The sequence below is a fragment of the Ammodytes marinus genome, assembly GCF_949987685.1.
Source record: "Ammodytes marinus genome assembly, chromosome: 6".
In the NCBI taxonomy this organism is placed as follows: domain Eukaryota; kingdom Metazoa; phylum Chordata; class Actinopteri; order Uranoscopiformes; family Ammodytidae; genus Ammodytes; species Ammodytes marinus.
The window spans coordinates 10,542,924-10,566,363 of NC_137235.1; the positions used below are offsets into that span (position 1 = coordinate 10,542,924).

General features: G+C 40.6%; 2 protein-coding genes across 2 annotated transcripts in view; both read left to right on the top strand.

Annotated features, from left to right (window-relative positions):
• The window catches only part of dnhd1 (dynein heavy chain domain 1), a gene marked incomplete at both ends in the record, with an annotated part of 37,178 nt that extends 17,726 nt beyond the window's left edge, over nucleotides 1-19,452 (top strand). The window contains 20 exons of the mRNA XM_080029831.1: nucleotides 14-1,568; nucleotides 3,636-3,741; nucleotides 3,934-4,045; nucleotides 4,178-4,364; nucleotides 4,750-4,852; nucleotides 5,231-5,359; nucleotides 5,555-5,746; nucleotides 5,882-6,301; nucleotides 6,421-6,832; nucleotides 7,243-7,341; nucleotides 7,891-8,067; nucleotides 8,472-8,650; nucleotides 13,799-14,809; nucleotides 14,906-15,080; nucleotides 15,206-15,280; nucleotides 16,825-17,050; nucleotides 17,224-17,315; nucleotides 17,396-17,545; nucleotides 18,241-18,866; nucleotides 19,024-19,452. Coding sequence (XP_079885957.1) covers nucleotides 14-1,568; nucleotides 3,636-3,741; nucleotides 3,934-4,045; nucleotides 4,178-4,364; nucleotides 4,750-4,852; nucleotides 5,231-5,359; nucleotides 5,555-5,746; nucleotides 5,882-6,301; nucleotides 6,421-6,832; nucleotides 7,243-7,341; nucleotides 7,891-8,067; nucleotides 8,472-8,650; nucleotides 13,799-14,809; nucleotides 14,906-15,080; nucleotides 15,206-15,280; nucleotides 16,825-17,050; nucleotides 17,224-17,315; nucleotides 17,396-17,545; nucleotides 18,241-18,866; nucleotides 19,024-19,452 — 6,455 coding nt within the window. The remainder of the gene's footprint in view (nucleotides 1-13; nucleotides 1,569-3,635; nucleotides 3,742-3,933; nucleotides 4,046-4,177; nucleotides 4,365-4,749; nucleotides 4,853-5,230; nucleotides 5,360-5,554; nucleotides 5,747-5,881; nucleotides 6,302-6,420; nucleotides 6,833-7,242; nucleotides 7,342-7,890; nucleotides 8,068-8,471; nucleotides 8,651-13,798; nucleotides 14,810-14,905; nucleotides 15,081-15,205; nucleotides 15,281-16,824; nucleotides 17,051-17,223; nucleotides 17,316-17,395; nucleotides 17,546-18,240; nucleotides 18,867-19,023) is intronic.
• LOC307252287 (extracellular serine/threonine protein kinase FAM20C-like) overlaps nucleotides 1-22,306 on the top strand; it is a gene marked incomplete at both ends in the record, with an annotated part of 51,966 nt that extends 29,660 nt beyond the window's left edge. The window contains 3 exons of the mRNA XM_080029924.1: nucleotides 21,502-21,583; nucleotides 21,685-21,744; nucleotides 22,060-22,306. Coding sequence (XP_079886050.1) covers nucleotides 21,502-21,583; nucleotides 21,685-21,744; nucleotides 22,060-22,306 — 389 coding nt within the window. The remainder of the gene's footprint in view (nucleotides 1-21,501; nucleotides 21,584-21,684; nucleotides 21,745-22,059) is intronic.
• Between the last annotated feature and the right edge of the window lie 1,134 nt (nucleotides 22,307-23,440).

The following is a 23,440-nucleotide window of genomic DNA, read 5'->3' on the forward strand; positions in this document are numbered from 1 at the left end:
TTTATATTGATAGATGTCTGTGGAAAGACGTCAATGGCTCTAGAAACACTACGGGAGATTTTGTCAATGGGAAGGATTCTAACATTTGATACCATCAACTTCAAGTTATTGAGCTCTGAAAGCATCAGCTACATGGCTACCTGTTGTGTTTTTGGATCTGGCAATCACAATAATGTGATATCCTCCAGGCTGTCACGCCTGTTCTCGATCTTTGTGCTCCCTAGCCTATCTATGGACATTATATTATCCATGCATGCTTCTCGGCTAGATATGTGGCTCAAGGACGTGCCACTACAGCAGAGTGGTGAGAATTTGGCATATTGTATCATCACTGCAACTAAGAATCTGTATCATGCAGTGTGTGACCAATTCAAGTATACTGTTCAGAGGCCCCATTTCATATTTTCCCATCATGACCTTCAAAAGGTGTTTATGGGAATGCACCTGTGGCAGCCAGCCATCTCAAATATAGGTACAATGCAGACAAATACGAACCCTTTACCAGGTATTATATCAGTCCTGTCAGGGCCTGCTGCATCAATTCTTAACGTTATACATATCTGGATGCATGAGTGCATGCGTACTTTCAGTGATAGGTTATGCTCAGAGGATGAAAGAAAAACTCTTGTGTCACTCATAGCCAAGACAGCAACAACATACTATGGAATTAAATTGGCGTATGAAACCCAACCAGTCAGTTTAAATGAACCACCCCCTATCAGAAAGCTTGTTATTGGAACACTACCAGCGAAGAAAGCACACACCTGTAATGCAGTAACTCAAAGCCTAGGCACACTAAATCTGCCTCAAAAGCTCAAACCAGCTCGCCATTCAGAACCGAAGAAAGGACATACAGTGTCTGAACCTAACCAACTCTCTGAACACAATAACTCCAAAGCAGAAAGTCCAAAAACTCACCATTTGAAACCCCAGATTCTTCAGAATATGGAAGACCTAATGGCTAAGCTCGTTTATGGTCCTGAACTCTTTGAAGCCTTAAAGTCAATGAATCAACAACACGATTTTGAATATAGCTGTTCTTATCAGGACCAAGACCTTGATGTACTACAGCAGGAGCTCTATGCAATAATCAACCAAAAAGAGGAAGAAACAGGACAGAAAGTTGATGATGACAACAACATTACAACCAAATACATCGTATCTAAACAGAGGTCGAGTCAGCTGTTACATATCTTCAGGGTGTTGCTCACACCTGGAGGTCACGGAGTGCTCATCGGCTCAGACAGAGGTACAGGCCGTAAAACAACTGTGCGTTTAGCTGCATATGTAACGGGCTACAAGTTGATGGAAGTGCATCCTGGTAATGAAAATATGTTGCATGAAATCCTTAAAGCGGCTGGAAATCAAACTAGAGTGGATGGAGTTCATGTCATCATCCTGGTCCATGAAGGAATTAGTAAGTCTATCAGAGAAGAACTTTTGGTGGCAATGACCCACAGAACCTACCCAGGGCTATACACCGATGAAGAGTTGAGAAATATTGTTTCCAGAGTAACTGCTGAGAAGAACTCAAGAAAATACCTTATGGACACTTGGATGTTTGAGAAGTAAGAATAAAATATGTCATTAATCACTACTAGCCCCTTTTACACAGCCAGTGACAATGCCGGCCTTCCTGCACCTCACCATGCTGTATAAATGGTACCACTGTGGGACGGGGGATGAGAGGCACAACAGATTGTGTTTGCAATTTTACTAGGTAGGAAAATTGCCTACACAATCTGTTGCGCCTCTCTGTCTAAATGCGTCTGCATGTTGTTGCGGAACAGGGGCGCGAGTGTGACGTTCAATAGCCTACGTTCTAAACGTGTGACCATGGTAGTAGTTGAAGGACGATAGATTAAGCAATATGGCAATATCACATAAGAGGGAGTAATGTAAATGTGTCACATGAATCAATGTGGCCCAATTTCCCGTAAATATCCCCAAAGATAAGGAACTGGGGTTAATCTAGCTGGTTATTAGGTCCGCTGCTCAATCCAAACCCCCATACTTCTTTTTCCTGAGTGTATTTCTGCCCGGGGGAAGTAATGAAGTGGAAAAGCTAGGCTAGGCTAAGCTAGACTGCGTCTGGAACGCCGCCGCTATTATTATCCTGAAGTCTGAACGTAACTCCACACTTTATTTCTGTCTACAGTAATGTGACTTCAGACACTGTGTGTGTGTGTGTGTGTGTGTGTGTGTGTGTGTGTGTGTGTGTGTGTGTGTGTGTGTGTGTGTGTGCAGTAGCGGCCTAGCTATGTTTCAACCCACAACATTTTTTTTTTTTTTTTTTATAATTCTTGAGCATGCTACCGGGCTCAGGGGGCCCTAAGCCAGAGATACTCAGAGTAACTTTTCATGTCGCATTGTCAAAGAGCTCAGTCACTCATGTCAATAGCAGGGTCCAAAAAGGAATAAGCCTGAATATAAGGAAATAAATCATCATGGGCCCCTCAACTAGTAGGGAAGAAATACAAAAGTATAAGAAAACAGCATTAGTAGCTCTGTCTAAGGGGCTTCATGATGAGCCTTTAGGGCCCCCACACACAGACAGGAATAAGATTTATATGTGTAAATTCTATACTGTTCATAAAAAGTAGCTATCCACCCTGTATCTGTTGAAATGAGTCTCTCCATCATAGAACATGAGTCTGCACTCTGCAGACCAATCTACTGTTTAACAGTTGCAGAGTAAAGAGTGCTGCCTGATTAAGAAAAATTTGAAAAATAATGTTCCTTTCTGCATCTCAGGATTTGATATAGCCTCTAAATTTTCCCCTCAAAATGCACCAGATTGATGCATTTTAATTCAAAAGGCACACATTTTCTTCCCGGGTGGATGCCCCCGGACCACGCAACAAGTACCAGGGTCCCTCCCACAGTATCCCTAAACCCTTTGAGAAACACTGACTTCCTTAATATGTTTTTACCATTAATTGTATATGTGCGGAAAACATTTTTTAGATTTCTTTTTTCTTTTTTTCAAGAAAATAAAAAAGTGGGGGCCCCCAGATCGTTAAGGCCGCCACTGTGTGTGTGTGTGTGTGTGTGTGTGTGTGTGTGTGTGTGTGTGTGTGTGTGTGTGTGTGTGTGTGTGTATGTGAGAGAGTAAGTGAGTGAGTTAGTGTGTGAGGGCGAGATCAACCGGCACATCATGGGGACAGTAAAAGACTTCTGCTCTCGATTCACCGGCCAGTGTTGTTTACATGCACATGACCGGCGCGGCGCTAAATGTACACGTCACACCTGACAGACACCCTCTTTTATTCCGGAATGTAGAACGCTGTGTATATTGGCACACTGATGCGCCAGCATGCCGGCTGTGCTTGGTTCAAGCAGAGCTGGCATATTGGCGTACTGTCGTTCCATCAATATGCTGCAATCTCTGTGTAAGAGGGGCTTATTAGTACTCATGTTAGTTTGCCACATTGTTTTGGCATAACATGGAGACAACTGGTACTCATTACCAACTAAATGCATCAAATTGTGTTATGTTACATAATAGTGTATTTCTTGACACCCAAAATGTATTTACCGCTAGTATATCTGTGATGTAGGCATTCATCCCTTAAATCATTTTGAATAGTACTTGTGAATTGTAAACTGAATGTATTCTGTTTCTTTTAACAAAGGTACTTGAGCCAAATCCACAAAAATATACATGTGTTCCTGTTGCTTCCCTTTACCATGTCAGACAGTGGTCAAATACCTGCCAACAATGGACCCAATGGGTGGAATGTAAATAAGTATTTTCTTTGAATGACTAAACTTGCTATTGAACATTTGTGCCTTTTTAATCCAAAAGAAAACCTTGTGATGTGATATTTGGGCTGGAAGCTATACTAAATGTTAATATAAAGTAGGTTGTGCTTTTAAGCTAAATTAATTAATTTTAAATAGTAGGCCTAAATGAATGACTCTTTCATCCAGGCACAACTGACCAAGGCTCTGAGCCTCAGTTGCTGTGTGGAGGTATACCAGCCTTGGTCCAACCATTCTTTAGAGGAGGTTGCTACTCAGTTTCTCAAAACCAATACCCACAGTGAGTCACGCAACCAAATGTATACTATCTTAATCATTTTTATATTTATATATTATTTTTTACCAAGTCTTACTCGCCCTCTTACTCCCAGGGTGTGCAAGACATATAATTTTTAATTTTCTTTTTATCTAGTGGAGAGAGAGGGCTCAGAGGCCAGCCTGTCTGTGACTATGGCGGGCATACATCAATCTGCATGCCAATATGCTTCTGACCTTCTACAAACTCAGCCTTTCAGCCCTCAAACTTATATGGAGCTCATTGCCCACTTTCGTTACCTCTGCAAGCACCTGCACAAGCAACAGCATTGCCAAGCCAACAGGTAGTTAAACCAGTACTTTTCTCATTGTCTTTTCTCACTGTCTGTACAATATTAATATTTGGATTAAAGTCACTAGGGGAGATTTGTTTTCACTGCCAGTACAACACAGAAATATACAGATATATGCACAGCAACATACAGATAGCGTGTGTCAGTCCAACACAGCCGAGAATCAAAAACAACTTCATGATCTTATAGATCAGCAGCAATTAATTTGAACATAAAAACCTTCACAAATTGTTTGTCGCAAAGTTGTTGTTTAGTTGGATTGCAGTAGCCTTTATAGGTCCAAATTATATTTATTGTAATATTTAATTTAATTTTTTATTCTTTAACAAAACAGAACTACACATGCTGGCCAACAATAACAATTTTATTTTTACAGAGTTGCCATGGTTCTGTCTAATTTTGATGACCTGGACAACACAGCTGAACAGTTCAAATACCATTTAACAAGACTGCAAGAGAAGATTGCTAAGATACAGCAGGTAATATAGAGCAATTCAACACACAGTTCAAGTGGGATCAATATTCTGTCTAGATAGCAGTAGAAGGCCTATTGACTGCCATCATTTCTATAGAACAATATATTATTTTTCACCTCAATCGAACATACATGTATTTAGTGTGCTTCAGATGAATGAAGGCTGAAGAACACACTACACACACAGGACACATTGTTTATTTATTTCAAACTGAGAAACGCCTAACAGTGACATACAAATATTTTTGTATCACTTTTTCAAAGAGATTACCCTATGCACCTCAGTTGATATTTAAATTAGAATTTTCCGTAATTTTACCCTTTATCTTAATTTGTACCTTACAAATTAAGATATTTGCATTAATGTCCATCTCCTCTGCAGGGTGAGAACGAGCTCCTCAGAGCTTTTGAAGTCCAGAAGAAGGTGCTTGAAGAGGCCCAAGAGGCGTGTGTAGTAGGAGAGAACAAGCTGTATTATCTGGAAGAGCAGATACAGTCCACCCAGAAACACGTAAACAGATGTCCCGTTGTATTTAAATCTGCTTCCAAAATCACCTAATTCACCTAATTTTCCTTTTCATCCAACTCTACCGTCTTAGGTTATTTAGATATTGGGAGAATAATTTTGAACATGAATACTTTTGAGCATTTAATACAAGTGTCACAGAAAAATGACAAAATGTCTTTAAACTTTTTTTTTATACAGTTGAGGCCTGTGTTCCTGACAGGCCTCAAGATTCTTAATTGTCTGAATCCGTCTGACCTGGAAGAGGTGCGTCACTACAGAGATCCACCCGATGGAGTGGTGAAAATAATGGATGCCCTTTGTTTGCTGTTTAATTGTCCACCAGGCTGGGAGAATGCCAAACAGCTTCTTGGACAATCCAACTTTTTCCAGGTTTGTGGAAAAATATTCACATTAGAAAATACCTATTGTGTTAATCATATACAAGATATTACCGTTAATGGTGAAGGAATTGTCTAATTTCTGCATACACTAAAATAAGAGTCTCGTTTGGCATTGCTTTCTTAGGAGTTGGAATTTTTTGACCGCTACAATCTGACAAATGAGCAGCTGCAGCAGCTTGGCCAGATAGTCCACAGTCCCCATTTTGTGCCAGAGTCTGTTCGAGAGGTGAGCAAGGCCTGTGAGTCCCTGTGTCGATGGGTACTGGCTGTGTATGAGTACTGCTCTATGCATCACCAACTAATGGTCAGGCAGCAATTGGAGCTGTTGGCTGAAGTTGCGCGAAGTACTCTGCAATTGGACAACCTGCACAAGAAGGCTGCATACGATCGTTTAGATTATATCGAGCATGACCTGCAAGATGTACAAGAAGAAATAGAGGAGCAAATGCTGCGGCTGCAGAAAGCTGAGAGCTCACATAAAGAAACTGCTTCAGCCCAAAGCCAGTTGGAGACACATGTCAGAGACTGGAAGGCTGCTGCTCAGGTAACACAGAATGTGAAAATAAACTGTAAATGCTTCTCACACCTCTTACTTTCCTACATAAGTGTTACTAATTGTATTTATTGTTTAAATAATTATGATTTTTCTCTATTTTCTTTTAGGAGACAAAGTTAAGTAAACAAGCTTTACCAGGAGATGCCCTAATCCTGGCTGCAATCATCTCTTATTTAGGCCCCTTTGGACCTGATTTGCGCACAGAACTACTGAGCAAGTGGAGGGAGCTATGTCAGACTGGGATCATCAACATATACCCCAAGGATCCCAGAACCTCGCTGTTTACACATTCTGAAGCTGCACCTTCAAACCCCCTTCTTGGTTTTCCTGTCCCTGTGTCTGAGAGGCTGGAGCTGCCTCTGAGTCAGGCATTGGGTATGTCCCAGGACACTCCATCTGCAAAAATGGTTGTGAAGCTGCTGCTGCTGGGCTGCAGGAGAACCTGGGTTCAGCGCTGGCATCTACTGGCAGACACCCAGCAACCTCTAGATATACGATCTCAAAGCCGATTTATCACAGGTAGGTGCTTAGATTTACATATGCTTATTTCTTCCACCCTGTGTTATGTTATTATGTCCCAGGTTGTTTTAATACTTTAATCAAATCCCTTCAAATTTACTTTAACATTTGTAGTTTTCAAAGTACTGTATAAGAAATAATTACAAAAATGGCTATTGCAACTTCCCCATGCTGAAATTATGTCATCACTTTATAATGTCTTTCCAAAACTGATAGAACCCCCAAAGTATTCTTTTAACTGTGATTGTACCTACTTGGATAACCATTACAAGCAGCCAAACATTGTGCTCAGGCATTTCATGTTGCAAATCTCAGTGTTTTACCCTCAATGATTTCTATAAAATCATTACAAAATGTATGTGAATTGTATTGAAAAACTTAAATTAAGTACAATAGTGTCTTATTTGCAGGAGAGAATGCCAAGCTTGAGAAGGAGTTAGAGTGTGGAATGGTGGTTTGTGCTGATGATCCAGAGCTGCTGGACAAGCTGGACCAGTCTGCAGAGAAGGGTAAGTTAAGGGGATACCTAAATCAGCATATAAAATGAATAAAAAGATAACAATTTAATAATAATAATATTACCACTTTTATATGATATGTAGTAGTTAACTTTGTACACATTTCTAAGTAAAAGTATCATTTTTCAGCCTTAAACCTGCAGTGTGTAGAATTTGGGGTTTTATTTCCTAGCAGATTTTGTAGAAAGTAAATATAATATCCATAAGTACATTTAATTTAGTGCATAATAGCTGAAAAAACCTTTTTGAATATTTTTTTTCCCCTTAGAAAGGGTCTCATAAATGTCCATATTTCTGCATATTTTGGACCAAGGCCTAGTGCCGCCATCTTGAAAGTGTCATAGTTGGAATGTCATCAGGTGCATTGTTTAAAATTTAGAATTGCTCTTGTCCTTGAAGGCCACTGTAGCTTCTGTTATTATTCTAAAGGGGTGGGGTTACCCAGGGAGTGTTGCATTCTAGAACTTTGTAGAACTTTCTTGATGATGTCATATTACACACTGCACCTTTAACTTATTCTAACCTTTTCTAATTTTGCAGGTTTAAGAGTCCTGGTAACTCATGTGGAAAATGCATTCCACTGTCCAACATTTCTGGACAGATATGCACACCCTACTGGTTGTTGCCTCCCTGGTTTAAAACAGCATGTTCAGCCGACCCACCCTGAATTCCGCCTCTTCCTAAGCACCCATCTGCCTGTCCAACTACTTCACAGAGGTAAGAAGGATTGGTAGAGTCTATACAACTGTACTGGTAATCGGGTATTGTCTCTGTTACAGTTGCTTGTCAAAGTTGCTTTTTAAATTTTTTGGTGACTGAATTACAGGATTTTCAAATTCATTCATCTTTTAGTACAATGTATGCACTGGAGCAGTTCTTAGTACTGGTAATCATCTGAGGTTTTAATTTATAAAGAGACAATAACTTTTCACATGTCATAATGACACACAGTTTTAAACAACATACGGTTCAATACCGTTGGTATTAGTCTGTGAATAAAGTGTTATATCCTAAAAGTATATATTTATAAAGAGAAAGTAATAACATGGACATTCCAGAAACAAGCCCCTAACTCATGTGAAAGCAGTGGCTTACTAGGCGTTCTTGCTTTTGTTCTTTAGATATCCATCCGTCCATCTTGGCTCAAGTACGTGTGATTGATCTCTCTCTAAGCTCAGAAGAGATTGAGGAGCTGATGCTGACACAGCTGCTGCAGTATGAAAGTAAAGAGATGCTGAGTCAACACTTGCAGCTCCAGAATGACAAGCAGTTGCTGCAGGAGAAACTGATCGCAGAAGAGGTGACGAGACCACTATTTACCATCATATCAATCAATACTATTTCTATTGGTTATTAAGTCTCATATAATACAGTGATTTCCAATGAAATGTGGGACACGTGGCTTATTTTCTCAGTATGTTTAGTGTTAAAGGCTTAATCTGTAACTGGAATAAAACCTGGTTTCTGTCTGACAGTCAGACTTTAATTCACTGTATAATTGATGAGCAGTGTTGGGAACGTTACTTTAAAAAAGTAATTAGTTATAGTTACTCACTACTTGTTCCAAAAAGTAACTGAGTTAGTAACTGAATTACTTTATAATATAAGTAACTAGTTACCACGGAAAGTAACTATTTGCGTTAGCCTACTGTAAAAAAAAAAAAAAGTTGCTATAGGCTATGTCAACAAATTTGGATTTTTCTAAGCAGTTTTCACAAGTCAGTTGAAATGAGTAGAACAGACAGGTAGGCCTACTTGTAGGCTACATAACCTTCAATATGTATTACACATCAACAGACAGCAAAAGGTTTATCCTGCACTTCAAGTATTTTGTTCTCAACAAAAGTAGTAGAGGAAACTGCTGAATGTACCGTGCTGATCTGCTATATCACTGGATTCACTTCAGGGGTGTCAGCTAAAACACCACTCAAAAACGTCAGACTATGAAGCATGAAACGATGAGGAGGAGTAAGGATTTATCCTTTGTTTATTTCCTTCTTTAACATGCACAGCAGCATACAGATCCCAGGAAAAGAACAATAGCAATATTCGTCTCGTGATGCCACGCTAAACAGCTGTTGCAACCGGCGAATCGCGGCCGTTTAATAACGTGCATAAATTATAATTTATAGAGATCGGGAAACTCCATGCACTTACTCACAAGGGCGATGCAAACAAACTCAGGGAGAGCACGTTTCAACCGTGGATTGATAGGTGGTTACTGCTGCAACGTGCACGCTCACACAACAGAGAGAGAAAGAAAAATAAACTTCACGAAACAGGCGCTCCGGCTGACTGACGTGACGGCGCTAACTGACAGTTATAATGTCATCCACACTGAATAAAACACAACTTAAAACACACCGGTCTCCTCACTAGCAGTTTATGTAGTATGGAGCCAGGGGTGCGTTCGGATTACACAGTTTATTCAATCAATTCATAGTAACGCACCGCATTTAACGTTCAGTAACGATAACGGCGTTGTAACGACGGAAAAAGTAATTAGTTAGATTACCCCATTACTGGAAAAATAACGGCATTACCTAATGCCGTTATTTTAAACGGCGTTATTCCCAACACTGTTGATGAGTAACCAGTTCTCCTCTCACACATCAGCATCAATCCATCTTTCACTTGATAAGATGATATTATCATGGCAGCTGTCATTGGCCGCGTTTTACAGATTCGTTAAGAGCCTCTTTGGAACTAAGTTCTTCTTTGGAGCGCTGAAAGAATGATGTGAAAGAAGAATGTGTTTCCCAGATTTGCGAAAGAAGCTCTTTCACTAAGACGGAACTGTAAGATGGAGCTGACCCATTCTTACAGCCTTCTTAGCAACCAAATCGTCAGTGATCATGCCGCATCTGGTAAATTTATTTCCTCCACTTTTCGAAATAATAAAACAATGCTCAATGCGGAACCTGGCGCAATAAACATAGACTAATAGTAGAGATTTTTTTTTTATTTATTAATTAGACCAGTGGTTTTCAAACTGTGGGGCGCGGATGAATATGTGAAACATTTTTATTTAATTTTTTTTTAGTTTGTGTTTTTTATATTAACATCACTGCATAGCTGGACAAGAGTTCTTCTGCTTCATTCCTCTCACTGCATTTAAATGCATTCACTATATTACAGAGAAATAGATCTTGTTGAAGAAAAAGAGCTCCAAGCCCAACCCAGAGGACCCTGCATACATTTTTTTATTTTAAATTAATATTTTTATGGAAAATACATGTGTTTTTCTTCAATAGCTTCTAATTCGTCCGACCCAGTGTCTCCAAAGTATTTGTTCACACAAAATTCCTCATATTAAGCCTCTTAATTTTCCTCTCAAAGTGCACCAGATTCATAGCCTGGAAATCCAGACCCTGATATCTTGAACGATAGAGGGTCTGGCGACGATCAATTGTAATTTCCAACTCAAGGGGCGGCTCCTACTCGTGCATTTCAAATGCCACTGCACGCAGTTGGATAGCACTACAACCAATCAGAGCGATGCACAAGGCGACGTAAGCCCCTTTCGTTTAGCGAACAGCTGTTAAACTGTTAAATTAAACGTTTGCCATTGTCGGTCGGCAAAATAGAACATTCCACTTACTTGCTAATGAAAGATTTGAGTGCCGTCTTCCAAATCGTTAAGGGTCGAGGCCAAAGCAGTCTCAAACTCACACAACATATCCGCAGCCATCTCTGATGTTTACTATCACGGCTTCAACGTCGCATGCACGTCACTGTCGTCATCCGGTTACGTCCTCCCCAGAGTACCATATAAAGGGCTCTGGCGCGCCCATATGAGATAGAACCAATTGAAACGTGAGCCCAGATTTCTGGTCTTCTTGATAAAGCTTCAACGGAGCGTGTCCAGACCAACACGCGCAGCAAATTTAATTTGCCAGCGCCTAGTGGCAGGTCTAGGAATGCCAGGCTACCAGATTCATGCATTTCACTTTAAAAAGGTGAAAAAAGGGGGCATACCCCTGGACCCACCTAGGAGGGTCAGGTTCTCTGCTGGCCACTATTTTCCCCCACTAGGACATAGGAGGCTCTAGCGAAAAAACACTGGGTGTGTGAATGACATTAACATTTGCTCACTCAGTCCATGCTTAAAGGAAGCAGGATTAAAACACTGGATTAAGATGTTCAAATGTATTTAAAAAAAAAAAAACATACTTAGATAAAGATGTTAAAATGTATTAAAAAATGTGTTTAAAAATGCACAACATTTTTTAGAATGTTTTAAAAAATATGCTTAAAATGTGTTTTAAATATAACTAAATAAAAGATCTTTCAAAACACACAGGGATTTAGAACTTTTTTTTGTTGGGGGGGGGGGGGGGGTCTCCGCTGAAATTTGTTCTCTGTGGGGGGGCTCACTCTCTCACACTTTGAAAACCCCTGAATTAGACGTTTACGTTTTCCACACACAATAGTTTATATTAGGCTACTACTACACATAAAAAAACATCAACAACCCTGTGGCATTTCACAGATATCAAGGAAACAGATTTAATTGAACTCAGCTGAACCTCATCCAGAGCGGCTCCACCTGCTATAAAGGCGTTGCCAAAGTCCACGCGTGTGAGAAACCATGGCTGCAATACAACACATTCTCGCTGCGAACCAACAGCCTCACCATGCACGAAGCCAGACGGTTTACATAAATGCATACGTGCGTCGGCACTTCTCCCCACTGGACGTGCTATCAGACCGGGCCGTCCAGGCAAAGTACCGGCTGCCCCGTGCGGAGATCCAACGGCTGATCACTCTGGTGTCTCCACACATCCAGAGCAACCCGCTGCAATTTTTCCTTCGGCCCGGAGATGCAGCTCCTGGCTGCGCTGCGTTTTTAGGAGGTCCAACAACCCCAGCCCCTACGTCTTCACCACCAGTCACCAAGCACTGATCACTAAACCATAAACCCACAACTACCACACCACCCATATCAACTGTCAGGCCTGAAGGTTGAAATAAATAAACGGAACCAGCAGATGTAGGCTACATGTAACGTCCTGCACACTATAATTTATTGCTGCAGTGTCCGGGTGCTTTACCTGAAAGTATTGTTGCATATAGTATGTGGGACTATAGTGTCCACGTTTCTGAGGTGACCATGTAACAAGTGAGAAATTAGCGGCAAAACATGCTGTGTTGAAAGGGCGCACAATACGCACACGTTTTGATCCTATACGGTTAGATAAATTACAAATTGCATGGGACTTTTTTTTGCTAGGTTTGACACCCTCGTTTCATTGCAAAATTATCCACACAATACATGGTTGAAAAGAAACCAAAATAGTTTATTGAAACCATATGGGGGAGGGGTTACTCCGCCCTGTCTTTACTGGGCGTCTGCATCACCCGCAACAAAGGGAGATTGATTAGTGAAATCTTCGCACTCTTCCTTTTTGTTTGGTTCTGGAACTCCTGCCACTTCTTCCTCACAGCACGCCAGTCACGCAGGCCACATGGGCTGGAGGGGGACATATTTTCGGCTATGGCCTGCCTAACACGGTTCTTCACCGTGATGTTCTTTTTGCCCCTTGTTCCCCCGAATAAAACTCCCCGGTGCTGCCAGACCTCTTCCACTAAGACGCCCATCTCCTCCGCGGTAAACACGGTGCCCCGTTTCTTTTGCTGCCGCTTTCTTCCTTGATGGAAAGAACAAAATCAACAAGGGTTGTGTCTGCTGGTATAGAAGAGCTGGTCAATTTGGATAGCACAAAATGTCTTGTTTGCAAATATCTGAAAGAATCTGACATTGGAAGACCGAATTTGTTGCTTAGTTGTTTAAATGATGCTGAAGTGTTACCCATATACAGGTTCTTGAAGTGCATAATACCCTTCTTATGCCATTCTTTAAAGACAGGATCTTGGGTTGATGGTCTGAAAAGGTGGTTTGATGCAATATGGCTCAGCAGGGAGAAGTTATGCAACCCAAAATGTTTCCTCAATTGCACCCATATCACTAGAGAGTGTTTAACCACCAGATTCAACATACTTATTTTAATTGGAGCATCCTTTTTACCTTGTTTAGAAATATTTTCTTGAGCATTGGTGAGGTGTCATGTCATCATCTAAATCCCCTCTGCAGTTTGCAAAATGATCTGGCGACATCTGTTAATCATTTTTCAGACTTAAATCTTATGTATGTTGTGTCCACAAGTCGTAGTCTGACTTTGCATGTCCACATTAGTTACATAAGAGTTTGAAATGTGTAAATTTCCTGGGCTGCAGTTGGAATGGAGACCATTTGCATTAGACACGATTTGGTGATTGAGCGAGGATACTGTACACCAATTTTGTACTGGGCCTGAGAGTGGTCCATGAAATTCTCAGTCAAGCCACTGTGATTTTGGACAATTAATGAAATCCAACTTGACAAATAATAATCTGTTGTTTTTTGCTGCTGCTGTGCATCAGTTGACTATTTTATATTCTTGTTTAGGATGCTCTGATGGACTACATCCTGCAGTGTAAGACCTCACTGCTGGAGGACCTTCATTTTTTCCCCCGTGTGTCTGTTTGTGATGAAGCAAAGCAGAAACCCCAGGCTGAGATTCAGCAGCTGAGTGACGAGCTGGGGTACCATGAGTCTCTGCTGGCTGCGCCCCGACACTTAATGAGGCTTGCTGCTGCTCTGTACCAGGCTCTGCAGGAGGTGTCCCGTCTCTCCCCTGCCTACTACTTTTCCCTGCGTGGCTTTACCACAATCATGCGGGAGGCCTTTATTTTGAAGGACAGGCCATTAATATCATATAACATTGGGAAAGTGCCAAAGGGCATAATAGCAGAGGTAACACACCGGATGGTAGCCCAGCTGATTGGCCAATACAGGCCTTGTCTCAACAAGAGTCATGTCTCCGTTCTGAAGCTACTGGTGTCTGTGGTTCTGCTCCAACACACCCAGCTCTGCTCTAAGGCTGAAAGGGTGGCATTCCTCAGGGGCCTTCAGGACATTGAACATCCTGTCATCAAAGTGAAACCCTGTTACCCTCCTTCCACAAGTGCACTGCCCAGCTGGATACCAACTCATATCCAACCAGAGCTCCTCTGCTTGGAGAAGATCCCAGTCTTTAGAGGGTTGATTGCCTCTCTCTCCACTTGCCCCACACAATGGCAAGAGTACCTACACTTGCCCTCCTCCACCGTAGCAGGGGCTGTTCCCTGTCGCTCTCACTCTCATCTATCCCTGCTACAGCGGGCTCTCCTCTGGAAGACCATGCTCCCGCACTGCCTGGAGGGACTAGCTGATGCCATGGCCATGTACCACCTCTACCTGCAAGGACAGACTGAAGTCCCCCACACTGCGAACCCAGAGGCCCTATTCAAATATATTGTCAAACATGAGGGACCCATCATCCTTACATTGCCCAGTTCAAGAGGAGATAAGGGGACAAGCATTCAGCCTCTTCACCTTATAGACAAAATGGCCAAATGTGTATCAGAAACAAAGGAGGTAACACACACTGTTTCATTTTGTTTAAACTTATGAGCTGTAAGTAACCAATCAATCATGCAGTGCTTGATGTTTTTCTTAATGAATATGTTTTAGGTTCAAGTGAAAGTGATTTCTTGTGGGCCGCTGTTTGACAGAGAGATGCTTCTCTCAATCCTGGACAAAGCTGTTAAAGATGGCCACTGGTTGGTTTTTAACAACTGTCACCTGTTGGAACAATGGGATGATAAAGTTGTGGCTAACCTCAGTCTATTGATTTCATCTTTCAGAGGTAGTTGAGAAATGTATAACTCTAAACTGAATTTGTATCATTGGTATAATTAGTAAAATGCTTACAACCCAAGATATAATCAAGTCTTTATATGTATGTATTTCTCTTAACTTCCTATTGCATAGAGGAGCGATGCCTGATTCACCCGCGCTTCAGACTGTGGTTTATAACTCAAGAACATGCATCATGCTCCATACCAGGTAGATCTATTATATGTCCATCACAGTTTTTTCAAAGCCTCCCTTCTTATTTAAAGCTCCCATATTATACACTTTTCGGTTCTATTATACACCATATTATATGGTCTTAGTGGTCCCTAATACGTTTTTCTTCAATTGTTTGCTGAAAAAAACTTTCAGATAATTTATTGTACTATGCTGATGTTCAGCTAATCTCATAATGACCTATTTTTTAAAAAGAGCTGCAGCTCCCCTCGTAAATATACAATCTTTGAGCTCCCCCGCCCCCTGTCCGGAAGCGAAGCCAGATACGCCTCGCCCTCTGTCTGTTTGTAAACAATGATGACGTATAGCCTGTTAGCACAGTTAGGTTTAGCCTACCCATGAGAAGAACCAAGTCTAGTGCTAGTAACGCACTTTGAACAGTTTGACATGACCTATCCTTGTCTACATGAAAGACTATGTTCATACAGATGCACTGACAGCCACACGCTAATGGAAACGGCATGTTCACAATAAAAATGCTGCAAAAGATGGTGGCTTCTGCGAAGCTAGCTAGCTGCTAACAATACCACTAAAATCAGTGAAAAAATTATCTTCAAAGTCAGACTTCTTCAGTATACCTTCCAATCCTTTGTCCTATTAAAAACGAGGCATTTCCAGACTGGTGTGGGGAATAGAAATATGTTTTTATGAGCAAAAGCTGAATGCTTGTCCTGAAGCTAGCTCGGGAGCTAGCTGCTAACAATACCACTAAAATCAGTGAAAAAATTATCTTCAAAGTCAGACTTCTTCAGTATACCTTCCAATCCTTTGTCCTGTTAAAAACGAGGCATTTCCAGACTGGTGTGGGGAATAGAAATATGTTTTTATGAGCAAAAGCTGAATGCTTGTCCCAAAGCTAATAGCTATACACCAGTCAGGCAAAAATACCAATAAAACATTTATTTCAGTTTCACTGTTTGAAAAAAAGCACAATTAGCTTCCTATCCGTTGTGTTATTAAAAACGAGGCTGCTGTGGTTAAGATAAATTAGTGGATTATGCAACATTCATCATGTTTTGCCGTACTACAGGCATCTTGTCGCTTAGCAACAAGCAAACAACATGGGGGTGATTTTTCGAGGCGATCTCGGGGCCGTGGACCAATAAGAAATAGGGGGGTGGACTGCACAGTGGAAGCTTCTGGCTTTCCAGTTTTTGACGTCAGAAACGGGGAGAATTCTGACTGGAGTATATTGGGTGGAGAGGTGGAGGGTTTCAGAAAAGGAGAGAGCTTTCTTTTTTTTGATACTTTGGCAGTCTGTAGGCACACCGTAGACCCATAATTATGTTCAAAAACATCGGAAAAGTGCATTTGCACAAAATGGGAGCTTTAAGTCACTTTAGCTGCAGTCTAAGGGATGATCTCACAACCTTTAGTTTTTTCTCTCAATAACGAAATCTATGATTTATGAAGTGATTTATTTTACTGCCTCAAGTAAAACAGTGACATGTTTTTGTTTTGCTCAGATTGTAATAATAATTATGATTTTAACGATGATTATTATTTTTATTACTTATCAGCAACAGTGCGAATGTGTGCCCTGCCACTGGTCTGTGACTCTCCTTGGGATCTGAGGGAGGAGCTGAGCAGTTCCTTGGGACAGGTGTTGTCCATCATGCAGAGTCAGTCACCTTCAGGTGTCACAACAGACAACATGGAGCTCCTCCTCCGCTGTGCCATCTTCCACTCTGTGTTACTGCAGAGACAGACATACGACCACAGAGACCAAGGAAGAATCTACAATTGGTGAGGGAATGGGCCCATGTACTGTAGTTAATATATGGTAGAGTTGTCTCTTCGTAAATTAGTATATTTGCCTGCTATGACCTTTGTGAACTGAATTTATTTGAAAAAGGCCTACGCCCTTCATGATTGATTTAGAGTTTATGCTTGTGCATGTGGTTGTCTTTGTTTCAAAGGAGCCAGGAAGACCTCCTAGCTTTGACGGAGGCACACATCTCCATTGCTAGTGTGTGCCATGACAATGCTAAGGCTTTACAGTATATTGCAGGTGAGGCAGCATTATCAGATAAAATGTCTCTGTAGTTCAGTTACTTTATACATTAACCTTGTTATACTTTTCATTCATAGTCAATCTAGTGCATGGTGGCCATGTACAAGACACTACAGATGTGGAGGTGGTTGAGACCGTTGCCAAAACCTGCTTCTCTACAGCTTCACCTCTCTGGAGCAGTGAACCACAAATCTTCCCACATTTTATCAGCAATCCAGGCCACTTTGGTAAACAAACCACTTCATTGTATTTTGCATAGTATATTGTTTACAAACTGGTTGATGAGATGGTGAACTGCATGGAAGGGATCATGCATGAGTTATTCTTTACTCTTTCTCCCCCTCCCCCCCTACTCTTTCTTTCTTAAACATTGAAGCCGCTTTTCCACAACAGGTACTTTCCCAAGGAACTAGGAACCTTTGTAGGAACTCTGTGTTTCCACCTCAAAAACCAGGGTCTAAACATAGTTCCTGGGTTCTTTGTAAAATACCCTGCTTGGGGGAAGTACTTTATAAAGGTTCAGGAACTTTGGGGAGAGAGAGTATTTTATTTCCGGTCATGTTCAAAACTCTCCTTTCTGATGTATTGCGATGTAATAAAGAACGATCAGCAAGAGCACAACTTGAACGTCCTCCATGCTAATGCCAGGGATGGATCTGCTGCACTTTTTTTTTAGGTGCAGTGTTAACATATAAGAGCATCCACGCAGCAGTAGTCTACTTTTAGATACAGTGTATGTTTCCGGGAACTAAAGGTTCCTGCTACTTTTGGTGATTACATCATTATTAAAAAGAGACTTTTCAAATCAATAGAGCAATAAACTCTCACATGGATTACAAGCAAAAGGGCCACAGTTGGTGCTATTAATTAGCTATTCTGTGTGAGAACACTGTACTGATTGTGTCCATGTCTATGTCCTCAGATTTGTCGGGACTGCTGCAGATTTTCGACTTGGGTCTTCGGGATTCAGCAAACCTCAATGAACCCACCGTGCTGGGCTTCAATGCAGATGTGGCAGTTGAGATAATCAAGATCAATAGCCACAATTTGAACATACTACTGAAGGCCTCGCAGACCCCTCTTGGAAAAGTGAGGAGTTTCTTCGGCCAGATAAACCAGCCTGCCATACTGCCAGCCTACAGCCACGCTATAGACAGACTTAAGGCTCTGAAGAGTTACCTTGAACATAAGAAGGACAGCGCAGATACAAATGCAGGAGCTGTATCTCACAGTTACTTACACAACTTCTTCCATTCTGAGTGGGATGATCTCATTGCTCAAGTGTCCTTGCTTCTCTCACAGCTCCAACAGCCCGTTCAATACAGCACATCAAACTTTGCTTCCCTCCTCAAGCTCACTGACTTGTCTCTCTTGGAGAGGAGGGCAGAGTTGCTCAGTGCTTATCACTGGCACCACAACACTTCAGATCCACCTGGTGCCTACCGACTATCTGCATTCAAAAATGCCAAAGGTTTTCTGGTGGCAGTGATGACAGAGATTGCTCGAGTGAATCGCAAACATATCAGTGATATAGCTCTGCATTTTCAGGTAATGCATACAAATAGGGAATGATAATATGGCCTTTTGAATTTCAAACCCAGTGAAATAATCCAGTGGATTTCCTAATATTGCGCTAAATATTTAGAGCATGCTCTGAGGTTTACTGTGAAAAGGTTGATCACTTTTATTATTCTCTTCCCCACAGGTTCTGAGTGATAGTACATACCCCACCTCAATTCCTCTGGATGCTGTGTATTTGTGTGGCCTGGAGCTGAGAGGAGCATCATGGGATCCACAGCTAAGAGCCATACAGGACACACTCTCTATGCAGCCATGCTCACTGCCACTTGTTTGTGTCAAGGCTCAAGACAAGAGCACAAATAATGCACAAGATACCTTAACTTGTACAGGTTCATCTTTAGAGGATACCAGTATGGTCCAGGATGCATATGATATTCTATCGATTGACCCACAGTTACCACTCTACCACTGCCCGCTCTATCTCGATGGAGAGCGGGACAGTGGAGACTGGGGACTGGCAGATGTTAACATTATCACTACGTGTCCCCTTCCTTCTAAGCTAAATCCTGTGTTGTGTAGTTTGAGAAAGGTGAGGGTAGTGAGTATGCTCTGACTGAAACAACCTGGTTTTACCTGCAGCGAGGCAACAGGCTGGCGCTTTAATGCAATGCAGTTTGATACACCATTATAATGAGGGCTTGTGTTCAAATACATTAATGTGACAGTTTGTTCTTCTTGCTGTATAATGCCTATTTGTATTTGAAGTTTTGTAATGTTTTGAATTTTGTTCTTTTCATTAAAATGTTTACACAATGTCAAAATGGCAATTTAGAGCATTGTATGTGATACAGCTGTGCCCAGGTAGTTTTCATCAGGTGTGAAGTTATGTGAAAACTGGTAAAAAGTTCATATACTGTATTTACAGTGTAGGGGAGAACGGGGGAATCTGAGGCATCGGGTAATGTGAGCCACCCCCTGTATCTAGGCAACGGAAAACATTTGTGGTCATGTGAGATATATGTTTTCAAGCCCCTCTCATTTCCCCATGGCCCTGAAAGAGAGGACCTCATGGTGCTGTGGTAAGCATGTTTTTTTCAACAAAATAGGTATTTTGCATGTTAAAGTAAATTTTCTTGCTGTCAACTTAATCAACTGTTGTGCCAAAGCAAATGTATTCACGTAGAAAAACTTCTGTCATACGTGTTGATGAACTACCAACATATGAAACCATGTGATGCTGATAACTGAAGATTAGCCTGAAATGCGAAGAGAGGTAGTTTTTTCTCAAATTGTGGTGGTGGGGGAAAGTGAGCCAAATGCTGTGGGGGAAAGTGAGCCACTGTCTCACTTTCCCCCACCATGAGGCACAAGTTAAGTTTAGTCTTTAACATATTTTAATGTAATATTACATAACATATGTTTTATTTTAATGACATACACATTGTAGAAAAGCCATCATGCCAAGGAAATACACCAGGAAGACGACCTGGGGCAACCACACGGAAAGAGCACCTTCTCATCTTTCCCTGTAACCTTCAGGGCTGGAATGTAGAGTAGGCCTAGTTGTAGAGTATGACAGGCTGATGTTATAATCCAGTTGGGTCTTCTCCTGTGTTCTGAGTCCCAGGCTGTTCTCGCTGGTTCTGATTTTCCTATGCTTTGACCCCCAAGACACTAGCTGGCTCTAAGGGTCCTGTGTTCTGACCCCCAGACTGTGTTCTAATCTAACTGGTTCTATCTTTCATTTGAATCTTATTAAAACCTTTTGAATTATAATATGTTGTATTTGATTTTGTTCAGAGTTACTTTCAAGTGTTTAGAAAATGAGCTTTGCTTAATTGACCAAACCCCATCATTCTTTTACTGGTCCGACATTAGTTCTGGAATGTGTGGCTAGCTTTCAGGATTCTTACTGTTACAATATGTGTTGTTATGGTAGTTTCTGAGTGGAAAAAGTAAGTGGATCAGTTTACCCCACAGCTGGGGTAAAGTGAGCCACATGACAACTTTTTTTAAAACAATCATATTTTCACTGCCCTTTGTCTTGAAAAAATTCTGCGAATGCCCATTTCTAGGAAACATCCTGAATTAATGGGAAATGTGTAAATTTGAGTGATAAATAATTTTAGCTCCCTTAGAGGGGAGCAAATGTAAAAAGTGGCTCAGATTACCCCGTTCTCCCCTACATATGATTTTGCACCCATAAATAAATAATATATTTGCAGTTATCCTCAGTTCTTGGTTTTTGGGTGTTTCAGTGTTTGCATATTGTATTATATAATGTTAAATTATTTGTGTAAGTAGTTTGTCCAGATGTATACAGCAAAAACATTGCAAGTATATTTTATAATCAAGGAAAAATAAAATAAAATATGTGTTTGTAAACACAAAACTGTTCATGTCAGAAATGTCTGCTCTATTTAGTTTTAGTGCTTTCAAAATATTTTTAGTGTTGCATACCTAGTGAAACAATACATCAAATAGCACTTTTTTGAAACTTAATTATGTTATTTCATTGTTTAACATGTTTTGGCTATTTCAACTGATTGTTGGATAATTAAATTTTTTTGATAATGACAACAGAAAGCTCAGAAGAAAATTAACTTCTATAATGTTTTTTCATATTAAAAAATAACCAAGCTCTTTTGTCCTTAAACTCTAGGTAACATGGACAGGCACCATTATGAAACGTTTGAAAAGTTTGGCAACAGCACTTTTCTATTACACCTTGACAATGGCAGGGCGTGAGTATTTCTGTGTGTGTCTTTGTTGACCTTTTTTTTGTAAAAGATGCAGGGGTTGTTATTTTGAAGTCTCCTGACTGACTCGTCTGTGTTCATTGCAGATTTGGACGTTACTCCAAAGATGAGCCGTCTATCCTAGTTCCTCTAGAACAGTGTTGCAGGTAAAAACAAGAATGTGATCAAATCTTGATCAAATCTTTGCCTGTCTACTCTGCAGTTATTTATCTTTTTTGTCTTTAGTGAAATTCAATTACTTGGAATAGTTTTCAATTTAGCACGGTTGAGGTTAATCCAGTTATTTGTAATACTCTTTGTCTTTACTATGTTGTCAGGATTTATAAATCACATATAATAATATAATCACCTTGATGTCACCTGTTCGTTCTCCTCTATCCATTATTTCCTCCTCCCCAAACACCTCAGCCTGTACTAATTTCTGTCCACCACCTCTCTCTATCATGTTGCTCTTTCTCTAGAATCCGTCGATCCACCTGGTTACGCCTTAGTCTACTGTCTCTGCCAGATTATCGTCTAAGTGACATCATGAGGGCCTCACTCCAAAATGATCCCCTTCACAGAGTGGCGCCACTGCTCTCCGAGCCACACCTTGCTGCTCTGGATAGACGTTTAAAAACTGTGCTGGATACTGTAAGTCATTGCCAGAAGGGATCAAATGAAGACGATGAGGTCATCTATGACGATATTGCCCACTTGAAAGACTAGGTCACACCTGCTGGGTTGGGCAGTTTGTGCCGCCCTTGTGTTTTGAAAGTGACTGAAATGATTACACATCACGCTGTTAGGCCCCAGTCTCAAAAGGTATTTTACATTTTAAAACATACATCTGACATTATCTGTAAATCGCTGAAAAATGGTTAGTGTCACAAGGACCTATTATAGCTATAAAAAAACATGCACCTCAAATCCATACTGCCAACTTACAATGTTTTGAAAAGTGTTGATGATATAGTCTCTTGCTAGGATAGGAAGCAACAATGGAATTGATTGTTGGTTTCGATATCTTATGCAATTTCACGATTTTTAAGAAACCATTGTACCAACTATTGGGAGAAATGATCAACCACTGTAAATCAAATACTAAAATTATAAAATTGGTGGCTACGGATTAAAATGTTTGGGTCCTCTGGTTCCTCTGCCTTTGAAGTAAGGCAGAGGAATTGTGACCACATGTTTAAGATGTAGATCAGTTTAGCTGGTGACAAGAAATGTATTTTAGTTTTGTTAAGTTCAGGAAGTTTAATTGTTGCATTTTGTGAAGATGATAACATTCTTAAATTTTAAAATATTAAAGCGATTTACAGATAATGTCAGATTCTTTTAAATTTAAAATACCATTTGGGACTGGGGTCTAGTGCTTAATAACTTGTTATTTACCCCGACCGAAGGCAGTGTGAAGTTCTTTTGATAAATTAATGACATGATTTAAATGATCTAAAACATCAACAATGGAAATATATTTTTAGTGGTGTGGACAACGTGTATAATAAAGTATAAAACGTGAAAAGCCGCTTCTTAATTTTCAAAACCTTCTGATTCTTTGATTCACATTTGAATTGTTTTAAGACCTGTTTTCAACTAACCTTGACTGACAACTAGAGTTATAGATTGAAACTTTCATCTGGATTCAAGATATACGTAGGTCTATTCATGGGCAGAGAAGGTGATCCTTATATCATTTTCATGTACAGTGTGTGTGTGATCGGCTTACAGTATGTGGCTCATAGATATTTGATATGTGAGTGTTATGAAGCAGATACCTACGGTATATTTAGCATCTGAGTTATTTCTTCATAGTGTTTGAAGCTTTGAAGAGCAAGTTTAGTTATGTCATTCTAT